The 13,162-nt window shown below is 39.8% G+C and overlaps 1 protein-coding gene across 6 annotated transcripts in view; it reads left to right on the forward strand.

The window, feature by feature from the left end:
- Positions 1-1,647: 1,647 nt before the first annotated feature.
- Positions 1,648-13,162, forward strand: part of RUFY2 (RUN and FYVE domain containing 2) — a 42,206-nt gene continuing 30,691 nt past the window's right edge. Inside the window, exons 1-6 of one of the 6 annotated variants that reach the window (XM_037029148.1) lie at positions 1,648-1,984; positions 3,863-4,036; positions 7,505-7,622; positions 10,180-10,281; positions 11,798-11,921; positions 12,122-12,183. In XM_037029148.1, the coding sequence (XP_036885043.1) occupies positions 1,981-1,984; positions 3,863-4,036; positions 7,505-7,622; positions 10,180-10,281; positions 11,798-11,921; positions 12,122-12,183 (584 nt within the window). In that variant the 5' untranslated portion in view covers positions 1,648-1,980. Of the gene's footprint in view, positions 1,985-2,067; positions 2,087-3,816; positions 4,037-7,504; positions 7,623-10,179; positions 10,282-11,797; positions 11,922-12,121; positions 12,184-13,162 lie in introns of those variants that run through there. The other 5 variants (XM_037029149.1, XM_037029146.1, XM_037029145.1 and 2 more) reach the window with 5 other exon arrangements.

Genomic DNA, 13,162 nt, shown 5'->3' on the forward strand with positions numbered 1-13,162 from the left:
GGACAGACGGCTATAAATATATGGAAAAAAATTTGACCTTATCTTATGCCATTAACTAAAATCAATTCTGGGTGCGGTAACAGGCCTAAATATGAAGGGCAAACCTATGCAGCTCTTAAGAGTATCTTCATGACCTCTGGGTAGGGAGGACTTCTTAAACAAGACTCTAAATTATAAGTCAAATTCAACTACAAGAAAAATTAAGAATTTATATTAATCAAGGTCTTGGTAAAGGGAGAAAATATGAGCCAGAAGTTATTGGCAACACATAACTGACACCAAACTTATGTAAATATTTAGTAACTTGCACAATCCAATAAGAGTAGGAAAATAGGCTAAAGCTCTGAACAGTTTGTACAAAAGGGAAGCTCCAAATAGTAAACATGGGTAAAGTGCTCAATGTCAGCAGTAATGATAACTACAAAACAAACCCTACATACAACCATCTACCCAAAAGATATTCCGAAAATAAAGAAATTCTCACAATTTGAGTATTAGAATGAAGATGGAGTTACAGAAAGACTGATAGGAGTGTTAATTTTGAGAAGAGTTTTTAAAACAGGTTGGCACTATCTGATAAATTTAAAGAAAGGTATACATGATCCCTAGTAATTCTATTCTTAATTGTATGCCCTAGAGACTGTGCTACAGGCACCAGAGTGTGTGTACAAACCTGGAAACTCCTCATGCACGTGGATTATGTTCAACAAATGAAACAAAATAATCCGTAGTGCTATTCCATCTGTGAAAAGTTACACTACATTGTTTAAGGCAACACACTTGAGTGGTAGTAACAAGGAAAAAAAAAGCAAGGAAAGAGTTCTCATAAAAGTCAGGATAGTCTTTACCCTCTAGGGGTACTGCGAGTGAGTGCTGACTAGTGGCATTTCCAAGGTATGATGGCTCTATCCTATGCTCACTCTGGTAGTGTTTACATCTGTCTTATTTTATAATGGTTCTTTAAACCGTGTATTTGTCTTGTACATTTTATCCATGTGTGCTTACCTCACAATGAATAAAGTGAAAAACCAAAAGCATTAAAGCTGCATAACAAAACTTCCTAATGGCCAAAGCAATGATGAGAAAACATCGCTCCATTTTCAAGAAAATGAAACCTCGGTCTGTTTCTAGCAACTGCCGATCTAACTAAGGAATAGCTCGCTTTTCCCAAATTGATATAACTTAAATCGTGTCATCTGACCATGAGGTTTACTTTCCTCCTGAAATGAAAACAAAACAGTAGTTTTATCTTGACACTAGTTTCTTTGATTAGTAAAATCGTTCCCCAACGCATTTTTTATCACTTAATTTTTTCAGTTATCGTCGATATTCAATATTACATTAGTTTCAGGCAAACGGCATAGTGATTAGACATTTACATAGTTTACGGAGTGAGCCCTCCGTTAGGCTAGTGTCTTCATTGCTTTTTACGAACCAGTGTATTTAATGGTTTGTACGTCATGATTCGGGCTGTATGAACAGTTTCAGTAGATTCCTGCCAACTGTTAATCCCTTCAGACTTTCTAAATTCTTTTCATCTCCTACCAGTGTGTGAAGATGAAAGGGAAGAGGTCAGGCGCGCCAGAGAAAATCCAGACGGACCGGCGGACTAAAGCGTTCGCACGTGGCTCACACCCCGGAACCAGCCTCCGGGGCGCGGCGGCGTCGAAGCCCGGAGGGTGAGAGGCCGGCCCCCGGCCCGGGGTCCCGCCCTCCGGCTCCGCAGAGCCCAGGTCTCCTTCCGGTCCGGGTGGAGAGCCGCAGGTTTCGCGGAGGCGGGTTTCGCCCCTGCCGGCCGCTGGCTCCGCGGCCCCCCGCCCCTCTCTCGGCGCTGCGGAACTCCCGGGCGCCCTCCCGCCGCCGGGAGCGCTGTGGGCCGCCGCCGGTCCTGGCGCTGACGCCCTGGCGGCCGCCGCGCGTCTGAAGGGAGCTGCTGGCGCGGCCCAGGCAGTCCCCGCCCGAGACCGCGCCGCTGCCGCCATGGGTAAGGGGAGCGGGCCGAGAGCGGACTCTGGGCCCTGCGTCCGGGGCTGAAGGCCGCGGCCGGACGAGGAGTACTGGCAGTGGTGGGCACCGAGGCCTCCGGGTCGGAACTGGGGCCGGCCCCGGCCCGGGCGGCTGGGAATCGGGGGCGCGCGGGGTCACCATGGCAACGCGCGGCCGCCCCTTGTGCCATCCGGCCGGGGTTTTGGGGCCTAAGGGTCCAGGGGTTGTCAGTCCGTCGACTCCAGCGAGCGAGGACAGGGCCAGCCGCGGTGTCGGCCCCTGGTCCGGGGAACGGTCGGGGGCGGGCGATGACATCTCAGGTTTGGGGGTGGCAGAGACGCGTCTCAGGTTTGGCCTGGGTCCCCGACACCGAGGGCGGGGGAGGGGCAGCGATGCCGCGCAGGACCCCGGTGAGCCCTCCGCGAGGGTCCCGCGGGCGCCCTAGTCTTTTGGACAGTCTGACTCGGGGGAGATAGGGGGGCAGGGACGGGGCTCCAGGGCCGGGCAAATGCCGGGGCTTGGCCCTTAGCTCTGCTGCGCGGCCGCGAGCCGGGACGCCTCCTCCAGCTGCGGCGGGGCGCGGCCGGGTGTAAAGTCTCTGCGCGAAGCTGCTGGCGCCCTGGCCGGCCCCGCCACCCAGCGCTGCAAAGGCACCCTTTGTCTGGTTGTCGCATCCTGCTTTGCAGATTGTGATGGAAATTGTGAAGAAAAATGGAGAATTTCCATAGATTATGAAACATTAAGTGGTTTCGCCCCCGAGAAAAAGAGGGAGACATGGCACTGTGCAGATTTGAAGCAGTGACGTGTGTGGAGATTTTCCACCTGCTGGCCAGGTCACAGCACTTGTGGCTCTTTGCATTTTTTGCCTGGTTTATCTGAGACTAGAAATAGAACACTGGATCATTGGGAACCCTGGACTTTTTGTTCAATGAAGAAAAAATGGACACTTGGTTTACTCCGGGCTAGTAAACTTGTCAGAGATTATGAAACGCGTTACTCAGTGCTTCGTTTTTCTGCATTTCATTTTGTCATCTGTGTTTGCTGAAAATATTCCTGTCACTCAAAACGGTAATGAGAACATGGGGAAGCATCCGAATTTCTAAGTAAATGGAGAATAAAATTCGTGGGATAGAAAAAATATTTTTTTGTGAATTAAAAATATCAGTTGAAATCAATTTTTAAATATATCTGTTAACTTTTTACTCAACTGAATCAGATGTGTGGAAGGAAGGGCAGGGAACCTTAATGTGAAACTGGACCTGGTTTTTATTTCCTCTTGGAAAATAAAGGAGTCAACGCAACATAGAACAAGTTACTATGAAAAAACAAGATAATTAGAATGAGTGAAAATTGAATGGCTTCCTCTGTGTTCTCTTGTCACTTTATTTATCTGTCATGATTGTTATGAGTAATACTGGAATCTTAGAAATTTAACTACCTTTTATTGCCAGTTTATTCTGAATTTTTTTTGCCTTGGAATTCATTCTTGGATGGTTCCTGCTCTCCACCTTTTGCATGAGATGCTTAAACATGTTGCATACTACTCCCAATTTACCTTTATAGAAAGTCGTTTAAAAAACCTCATTCTCCCTGAAGGGGTATCATAAAAGTAGAATAAATACCAGAGAATGGCCACTTTGCAGGATCTTGAGAATAATTCATAAATGTTGGCTGGAGTGGGCATGATAGAGTTCTACAGTTTATGTGAGAGAGACATAAAGTGAAGTTACCTAGGGGTGTAGGTTAGTTAGGAAGACTAATTTGTTGACCAAGGAAAAACAAGCCACTGTTGGTTTTATAGGGGAAGGAGAGAGTTTGTATATTTTTCAGTGTCCTGTCTTGCAAATGATCTTAGACTCCTTTCTTGTGCTTTCAGCTACAAAAGACCCCACAGCTGTGGAGCGAGCAAACTTGTTAAACATGGCTAAACTGAGTATCAAAGGACTCATTGAATCTGCTCTAAGCTTTGGCCGCACTTTGGATTCTGACTACCCCCCCTTGCAGCAGTTCTTTGTTGTCATGGAGCATTGTCTGAAACACGGTCTGAAAGGTATCCTGAGACTTAAAAAAAATTAGAATCAATCTCTCTCCCATCTTAAACATCCTTGAGAATATGTTTTTGTTTTGTTTTGAGGCCATAATTATTGTTACTTTACATTTAAATAATACTTGGTGGGTTGGTTTTGGGAGAAAATACCCTATTGCTTTCTTTATGTTTTGAAATGGGTGGTCTTAGAAAATGAGTACTTGTTAGTGTTTGGTTAAAAGGCGTATTTAACTTAAAAGTTTTTCAACATACTCTGAATTGGTTTCCATTTTCTAAGACATTTATAGAGTTATATTAAAAATGTCAGGTTTGGTGATTCTGATATGAACTCTTTTTACTAGTCTAAGTTCTATTGAACATATACATTAAAATAATTGATTATTGAAATATAATCTTCCTTAGCACATGGGAACATATCTAGAAAAATTATCTTCTAAATTGAGTTGTTATAGAAATGTGAGTGCTCCCTGAAAACTATAATAATAGTGAATATTGTGTTCTTCTATACAGTTTATGTTGAATTATGAAATGTGTAAAATGTATTATAATTATGTAACATTTGTTACATAATAACTGTTCTTTTACTTATAATTATTAGACAGTTTTGGTCTCTAATTCATATGATCAACAGCTGTGTAGACGGCTATGTGAGTAAAGTTGTTTTCTAAGGCAGTTATTGTAAAGCAAAAGGAACGTGGTTTCTTGCACTAGGAGCCTGAGTAGGCTGGCAGGGCTTAGAAGTTCTGACTATGGTGCATGAGAGTGTGGGTAAATGTAAAAAGCAGGAGAGATTTATCTAAACATGGTTTCGATAAAATGTACTTCAAACTGAGAAAGAGCCTTGGCACCAAAATTTGAGAAATTCTGTGTAATGTTATTAATGTACTCATTTATTTTTTAAATTTTATTCATTTATTTTTATTGAGATATAATTGATATATAATATTATATTAATTTCAGGTATACAACACAATAATTTGATGTTTGTATGTATCATGAAGTTACCACAAGTCTGGTTAACATCCATCACCATACATAATTACAAGTTCTTTCTTTCTTGTCATGAGAACTTTAAAGACTTACTTTTTTTAAAAAAAAATATTTTATTTGTTTGTTTTTAGAGAGAGGGGGAGGGGAGGAGAAAGAGTGGGAGAGAAAGATCATTGTGTGGTTGCCTCTCATGTGACCCCTACTCAGGACCTGACCTGCAACCCAGGCATGTGCCCTGACTGGAATTGAACCAGCGACCCTTTGCTTCACAGGCCTGTGCTTAATCCACTGAGCTACACTAGCCAGGGCAGATTTACTTTTTTTTTAAATTAAAAATTTAAAAACACCTTCATCCAAGAATATGTTCATTGATGTTTAGAGAAAGAGAAAGGGAAGAAGAGAGAGGGAGAGAAACATCAATTGATTGCCTGTCATATATGCTTTGACCAGATACTGAACTGCAACCTAGGTGTGTCCCTGGTGACCTTTTTGCTTTGCAGGATGACCAAACCAATTGAGCCACACCAGCCAGGGCTTGCTTACTCATTTTTAAAAAGGTTTTATTTATTTATTTTTAGAGAGTGGGGAAGGGAGGGAGAGAGGGAGAGAAACATCAGTGTGTGGTTACCTCTCACATGCCCTCTACTGGGGACCTGGCCTGCAATCTGGGCATGTGCCCGGACTGGGAATCAAACCAGCAATCCTTTGGTTCACGGGCTGGCACTCAATCCACTGAGCCAGGGTAGGACTTGCTTTTTGAAAATTTCCTTTTCATTTTTAAAAAAATAACAATTACCACAATGAGATACCACTTTATACTGGTCAGAATGGCCATCATAAACAAAGCAACAAACAACAAGTGTTGGAGAGGTTGTGGAGAAAAGGGGACCCTAGTTCACTCTTGGTGGGATTGCAGACTGGTACATCTACTATGGAAAACAGTATGGAATTTTCTAAGAAAACTAAAAATGGATCTGCCTTTTGACCCAGCAATTCCACTGCTAGGATTATATCCTAAGAACCCTGAAACACCAATCCAAAAGAACCTATGCACCCCGATGTTCATAGCAGCACAATTTACGATAGACAAGAGTTGGAAGCAACCTAGGTGCCCAGCTGTAAATGAATGGATCAAAAAACTATGGTACATTTACACAATGGAATTCTATGCAGCAGAAAGAAAGAAGGAGCTCCTACCCTTTGCAATAGCATGGATGGAACTGGAAAGCATTATGCTGAGTGAAATAAGTCAGGTGGTGAAAGACAAATACCATATGATCTTACCTTTAACAGGAACCTAATTAACAAAACAAACAAATAAGCAAAATATAATCAAAGACACTGAAATTGAGAACAGGCTGACAGTGACCAGAGGGGAGAGGGGAGGGAATTTCAGGGGAAGGGGGGAAGCGTTTGAAGGAACAAGTATAAAGGACACATGGACAAAAACTAGGGGGGGTGGAAATGGGAGGGAGGTGGGCTGGGATGGGAATATAAGACAGAAAACTACTTGAACGACAATTAAATAAGTAAATAAATAAATAATAACAGTAACATAAATTTTTGTTTTTCCCAACTTGCTGAAATGCAATTTACCAAAAGATGGCCAAAATAATTAAATTTTAAGCTTCTTTGATTTTATTTTCTTTTACTTCACAAAATATCATGAGACATCTCCTAACAGTCATAGGTTTATTTTGATGAATCATTATAAATCTACTTGTGCTGTTTGATTTTTTTCCCCAAGGAAAAATTGCCTCACTTCATGGTTGTCCTTAGATGGTGCATATGATAGGCACAGTGCATCTGCAGGAGAGCTGGTCAGTCTTAAGAAAGAAATAGATAGTGATTTTATGGTTTTACATTACCCAAATCTCATTTAAAAAAGGAAAAGGAAAGCCACATTTTTTCATGTTTAAAACTAATGTAACTATCCCTGGCCTGTGTGGCTTAGTTGGTTAGAACATCGTCATGTAACCAAAGGATTTCATGTTCAATTCCCGGACCAGGTCTGCTGGGATGCAACCAATTCATGCTTCTCTCTTGCATGGATGTTTCTCTCACTCTCTTACTCTCTCTGTAAAAGCAATGAAAAAAAAAGTCCTTGGCTAATGATTTTTAAAAAATAATATGTTTATTTTTCTTTGCTTTATTTAATAAACTGATAAAGATCAACTTTCTAGGGCCTTCAGCCTTTCTATTTTGGTACAGGTAAAGAATGGGCCCAGTTGTTTTTTACTGCAATTATCTGCCTACATATTTCTGTTGTGGAAGAATGGCCAAGGTTCATATTTGTGATAGGGAAAAATATCAGGGTCCTGATTAACAGGCTCTTGGTCAACAGGACTGTGTAGTGTGGTAAAAGAGGTAAGGTCTCTGAATAATTGTATGTTAGAAATATTGAAATTAAACATTTTAAAGGAAGTTACTATAGTTATATACATATGTTGAAGTCATATGCATTACATTTTCTTTTTTCAGTAAGAAAATCATTTTTGAGTTACAACAAAACTATCTGGGGTCCTTTGGAACTAGTGGAGAAGCTGTACCCAGAAGCAGAGGAAATAGGGGCTAGTGTCCGGGACTTACCTGGTCTTAAGTAAGTCAACTTTTTACTTATTCATCTGTAACCACAGAAGTATATTTACTGTTCCTTAAAAGTACTTCACATTCTAGTGTATCTTCTCTCATCCTTAAATAGCCTTCTTCAATTGTCTCCTAATAAAATTCTGTTCATTCTTCATGGTTTAGCTCAAATTCCATGGTTTTTCTTAGCCCCTTCAGTAATAAGTAACTGCTTTTTCTTTTTATGTTCTTATCACTATAGTCATTTCTTTATTATATCACTTCAATTCTGCATTGTATTGCAGTAAATTGCAAGTTCTTTTAAAGCAGGATGTATCAATTATGCATTTCTGTTTCCTGAGTGTTAAGATGTTTTGCAATAGTAGGCAGCCAGCAACAATTTATTGGAGACTATATTTCCCATACTATTCTTGCCTTCCTGCAGTCTATTTTCTTCCTACCATCTATGCTACTTATCCTCTGTACCTTTCCCCCTCTCTTGTTCTCCCACTCCCCTGTTGTTAACCCTCCATGTGATCTCCATTTCTATGATTCTGTTCCTGTTGTAGCTGTTTGCTTAGTTTGTTTTTATTTTTGTTTTAGGGTATGGTTGTTAATGATTGTGAGTTTGCTGTGCTTTCACTGTTCACATTTTTTATCTTCTTTTTCTTAGATAAGTCCTTTTAACATTTCATATAGAAAGGGCTTGGTGATGATGAACTCCTTGTCCTTATCTGGGAAGCACTTTATCTGCCCTTCCATTCTAAATGAAAGCTTTGCTGGATCAAACAATCTTGGATGTAGGTCCTTGCCTTTCATGACTTGGAATACTTCTTTCCAGCCCCTTCTTGCCTGTAAGGTCTCTTTTGAGAAATCCGCTGACAGTCTGATGGGTACTCCTTTGTAGGTGACTGTCCCCTTATCTCTTGCTGCTTCTAGGATTCTCTCCTTTATTTTAATCTTGGCTAATGTAATTATGATGTGCCTTGATGTGTTCCTCGAGTCCAACTTCTTTTGGACTTTCTGAGCTTCCTGGACTTCCTGGAAGTCTATTTCCTTTGCTAGATTGGGGAAGTTCTATTTCATTATTTGTTCAAATAAGTTTTCAATTTCTTGCTGTTTCTCTTCCCCTTCTGGTACCCCTATAATCCGGATGTTGGAACGTTTAAAGATGTCTTGGAGGTTCCTAAGCCTCTCCTCATTTTTTTGAATTCTTATTTCTTCATTCTTTTCTGTTTGGTTGTTTCTTCCTTCTAGTCCACTCCATTGATTTGAGTCCCAGTTTTCTTCCCATAGCTATTAGTTCTCTGTGCATTTTCCTTCATTTCACTTAGCGTAGCCTTCATTGTTTCATCTAATTTGTGATCAAAATCAATCAGTTCTGTGAGCATCCTGATCACCAGTGCTTTGAACTGTGCATCTGATAGGTTGGCTATCTCTTTGTCGCTTAGTTGTATTTGTTCTGGAACTTTGAACTTTGTTCTGGGTTGCTCCACCCTGGGACAACCCAGTTGCTGGGTTGTGATGCTGTTTGTGGGGGACGGATCAGAGAGGGAACAATGGCACTTGCTCCACTCTCTCTTGGACTTCAGTCCCTCCCCCCACTTCCCCCAAGCAAACAGGGCCCTTCTGGTGGTGATTCCCTGGTGGGTGGGTTATGTACATTCTATGATCCTGTGGGCTCTCCAATGAACTCTCCTGTGAGGCTGGGAGTCTCTCCCACTGCCTCAACCCCCATAGGTGTTTTCAACCTGTGCTTTGAGGCTTTATTTCCCTTCCCTGGGACCCTGGGTTGTGTGGTCTTTCTTGCTCCCCAGTTTCGCTTGGTTTAGCTGTGCGTGAATGTGTGACTGCCTGGTCAGCCAGTGTGCCTTGCGCGCCTCACTGGGTGTGTCCACTGCCACCCCTGGCCTGGGTCCATCAGCTGCTGCCTTGTGCACCCAGGGTCCACAAGCCGCCATTTTTTCCCCCGACCCCTCTCTGCCCAGCCACCAAACTCTGCCCTTCCTACCAGTCTGGATGAATGTGTCTATTTTAACTCTTTCATTGTCGGACTTCCGGTACAGTTCAATTTTCTGTTAGTTCTGGTTGTTTTGTTGGTTTTAAATTGTCCTTATTTTGGTTGTGTGAGGGGGAACAGTGTGTCTACTTATGCCTCCATCTTAGCCAGAAGTCCCGGTTGGTACCTTTTTAGTTTTGCTATGATTTTTTTACAGCCAGGAATGATGTCAGTTATTTTTAAGGCAATATACTGCTCGATTGATGCATTTGCATGTTCATTTTTAGAAGGCTAAGCCCATTCTGACTAAATGTTGCATGTAGAAATATTCTCACTTTTTAGAGAGTCATTTCTTCCAATTCATAAAATGGTACCTAGACATCCTCCAGATGCAAGTTTACCTTAGGACTTAAATAATTTTCGAGGATTGGTTTACATACTCAAAGAGCTGGCTTAAAACTAGAGAAACGAAGACAAAACCGTGATAAATTGCTTTTTTTCCTTATTAATGTGTACCTCAACAGAGATAGAACATGTAGTCCATTATCTTTGGTCTGGGGCTGTTTTTTTACCTATTGGTTTTACTTTTCAGGACCCCCCTGGGTCGTGCAAGGGCATGGCTTCGATTAGCCCTCATGCAAAAAAAAATGGCTGATTATCTTCGTTGCTTAATAATTCAGAGGGATCTCTTGAGGTTAGTACCATTAAATTGTATTCGTTTTCATTTTTTATTTCATTTATATTCTGTCTTCCAAAAAAGATTGAAGATGTAGGAAAAAAATGATTCATAAAATACAATAAGATGGCATAAAATAGAAGGAGGAGCAAAATGAGTTGTGAGGGACATACATTGATTAGGAAATAGCCTAAAAATGAATATTGCAAGTTTTTTATCAGCTGATAAGGGGGAAATTTATATTTCTAAGTTTCATGTTTTAAAGTGTAGGGTACATTTTTTTCTAAATTACAGTTAATTCTATGAATAAAAATTTATAGTGGAATTTGGGGCTTTAGTTCAAGAGGTCTTATTTTATTTTATGTATTTATGTTTAAAGATTTTATTTATTTCCAGAGAGAGGGGATGGGAAGGAGAAAGAAAAGGAGAGAAACATCAATGTGCGGTTGCCTCTTGCACGCCTCTAACTGGGGATCTGGCCTGCAACCCAGGCATGTGCCCTGACTGGTAATTGAACCGGTGACCCTTTGGTTTGCAGGCTGGCACTCAATCCACTGAGTCACACCAACCAGGGCTCAAGAGATCTTTTTTTAGATCTTGAATGTCCAAACTACTGTGTTGACTGTGTTGTAAACCATCAGTTTAAATTGGAGGACAAATGGTTAAGACAGACTGTCAAAACAAGGTGATCAGTTTTCAAAGGAAGTGGGCCCATGGTAGCCCCTTAATTCACTCTTGTTCTTTCAAAGTGCATGTCTGATGTTCTGGAAAATTTAGTTGTTTTGGGTTTACTTGTGACTCTAGTTGTACATCTTGGTTTTCCCATATTTTAAATGAGAATGACCGTACTTTAAGAACCTGCAATTTCTCAATAATATTCTGAAGGTTAATTTAAGTGGTTAAATATTATACGTGTGACTTCTTAAAGAAGGCATGAGACAGTGATAACTAGTTCTTTTAATATAAATTGTCAAATATTTTTAAACTGTCCAATTTCTTTCACAAGTCTCTTATTTGAAATTTTTTTAGAGTATAGATATCTGTAAGTACCTTTTATTGGTTCTGTATTAGTAACACTTGCAATACACATATCAAATGCTCTGACTTGAACATGGGCTTTGAGATATGTCATAGGTTCATTTAGTTACCTTAGTCTTTATCCCAAGGGTCTTAATAAATCCTCAAATTGAAAGTTCAACTCTAATTAAAGTGTTGTAATCAGATCAGCAGCAGTCACTGTGTCTTCTGAGAGTCACAAACATTCCAGCCCTCAGTGATGCCTCTTTTTCTTTTGATCTATCTTTGCTTCTCAGTATTCAAATTTTTTTTCAATTTTATCTCTTTTGTTCTCTTTCTTTTACATTTCCTGTATAAACATTTAAATTTCAAAAATTTAAAGTTGTTCACATATAGAAAGGCTAATTTGAAGATATCTAATACTGGTTTCATGTTTGTAATAAGGTACTGAGATTATAAAATTTAGTTTTTGAAATACATTTGTGATTCAATGTTTTTATTATTTTAATTTTCACAGTGAATTCTATGAGTATCATGCACTGATGATGGAAGAAGAAGGAGCAGTAATTGTTGGGCTGCTGGTTGGCCTGAATGTAATAGATGCTAATCTGTGTGTAAAGGGAGAGGATTTAGACTCACAAGTAAGTGAAAGTGATTAGTACCAAACACAAAGTGTTTTCAGTTTGCAGTGTTCCACTTTGATCCAGGTATTACTATTGCTTTAAGTTGTAAACAGTGCAGTTAAACAGTAAAGAAAAATTAAGAATAAAATTCAGTTGCATGTTCAATGTACTTCATATTTTTCCCTTTTAAATAGAAATATCTTTATTTATCAATTCAGGTTGGGGTGATTGATTTTTCCATGTATTTAAAGAATGAAGATGATATTGGAAATAAAGAAAGGTATGATTTTTGTAAATTATTTCACATGTATTTTTTTATGTAGGTCTTTATAAATCAATATGAGGTCCATCTATTTACCTTGTGTTTTTTATTGCCATTATTTGTGTGTAGTTCCTGCTTTATTTAGTTTTCACTTCCATTTACAAGCTTTAAAGAGCAAAGACCACTTGGAAGGAGACTTTAGTCTGATATATGACTTTGGTTATACTGGTAGTTCCTGTAACCCATTTTATAATTTTTTTCATCCTCATCCAAGGACACATGTTCATTGATCTGAGAGAGAGGAATAGGGAGAGAAACATTGATGTGAAAGAGAAACATTGATTGATTGTGTCCTGCACGTGGCTGGGGATCAAACCGGGAGCCTAGGCATGTGCCCTGGCTGGGTTCAAATCCGCAACAGTCCGGTGCGTGGGATGGTGCTCCAGCCGACTGAGCCACGCAGGGCCTGAAACCCGTTTAGTACTATGCCGTGTTTTGTTATAAAAGGGATGAAAGCTTATTATTCACAAGTTTACGTATACTAGTTTATTTCAAGATCTAATTATGTTTAAATTTAAATTATACTTATTCCAACTACTAAAAAGAAATAATTATATAATGTGTTAGAGCTGCTAATTATTGCTACAATGGCAGTCATATCATAATATAAATATATCGAGCTAACGTGGTATGCCTTAAATTTACACAATGTTATAGGTCATATATTTCAATAGAAAATAAATCATACTGATGCAAAAATTTTTAAATATACTAATGGCACATTAAATCTAGTATTAGCAAGTTATTTAATAAATATTATAGCAATTTAATATAATTGGACAATTTACTGCTGCCGATTATAAAGATTATAAAATTTTAAAGGCAAGATAATGTTTTACCATTATGGTGTTAAAAAATTTAAAATGAGCCCTGGCTGGTGTAGCTCAGTGGATTGAGCGCGGGCCTGTGAACCAGATTATTGCGGTTCGATTCCCAG

Source organism: Sturnira hondurensis, unplaced genomic scaffold (assembly GCF_014824575.4).
Source record: "Sturnira hondurensis isolate 20B ecotype Veracruz unplaced genomic scaffold, ASM1482457v3 Scaffold0020237, whole genome shotgun sequence".
NCBI classification, from domain to species: domain Eukaryota; kingdom Metazoa; phylum Chordata; class Mammalia; order Chiroptera; family Phyllostomidae; genus Sturnira; species Sturnira hondurensis.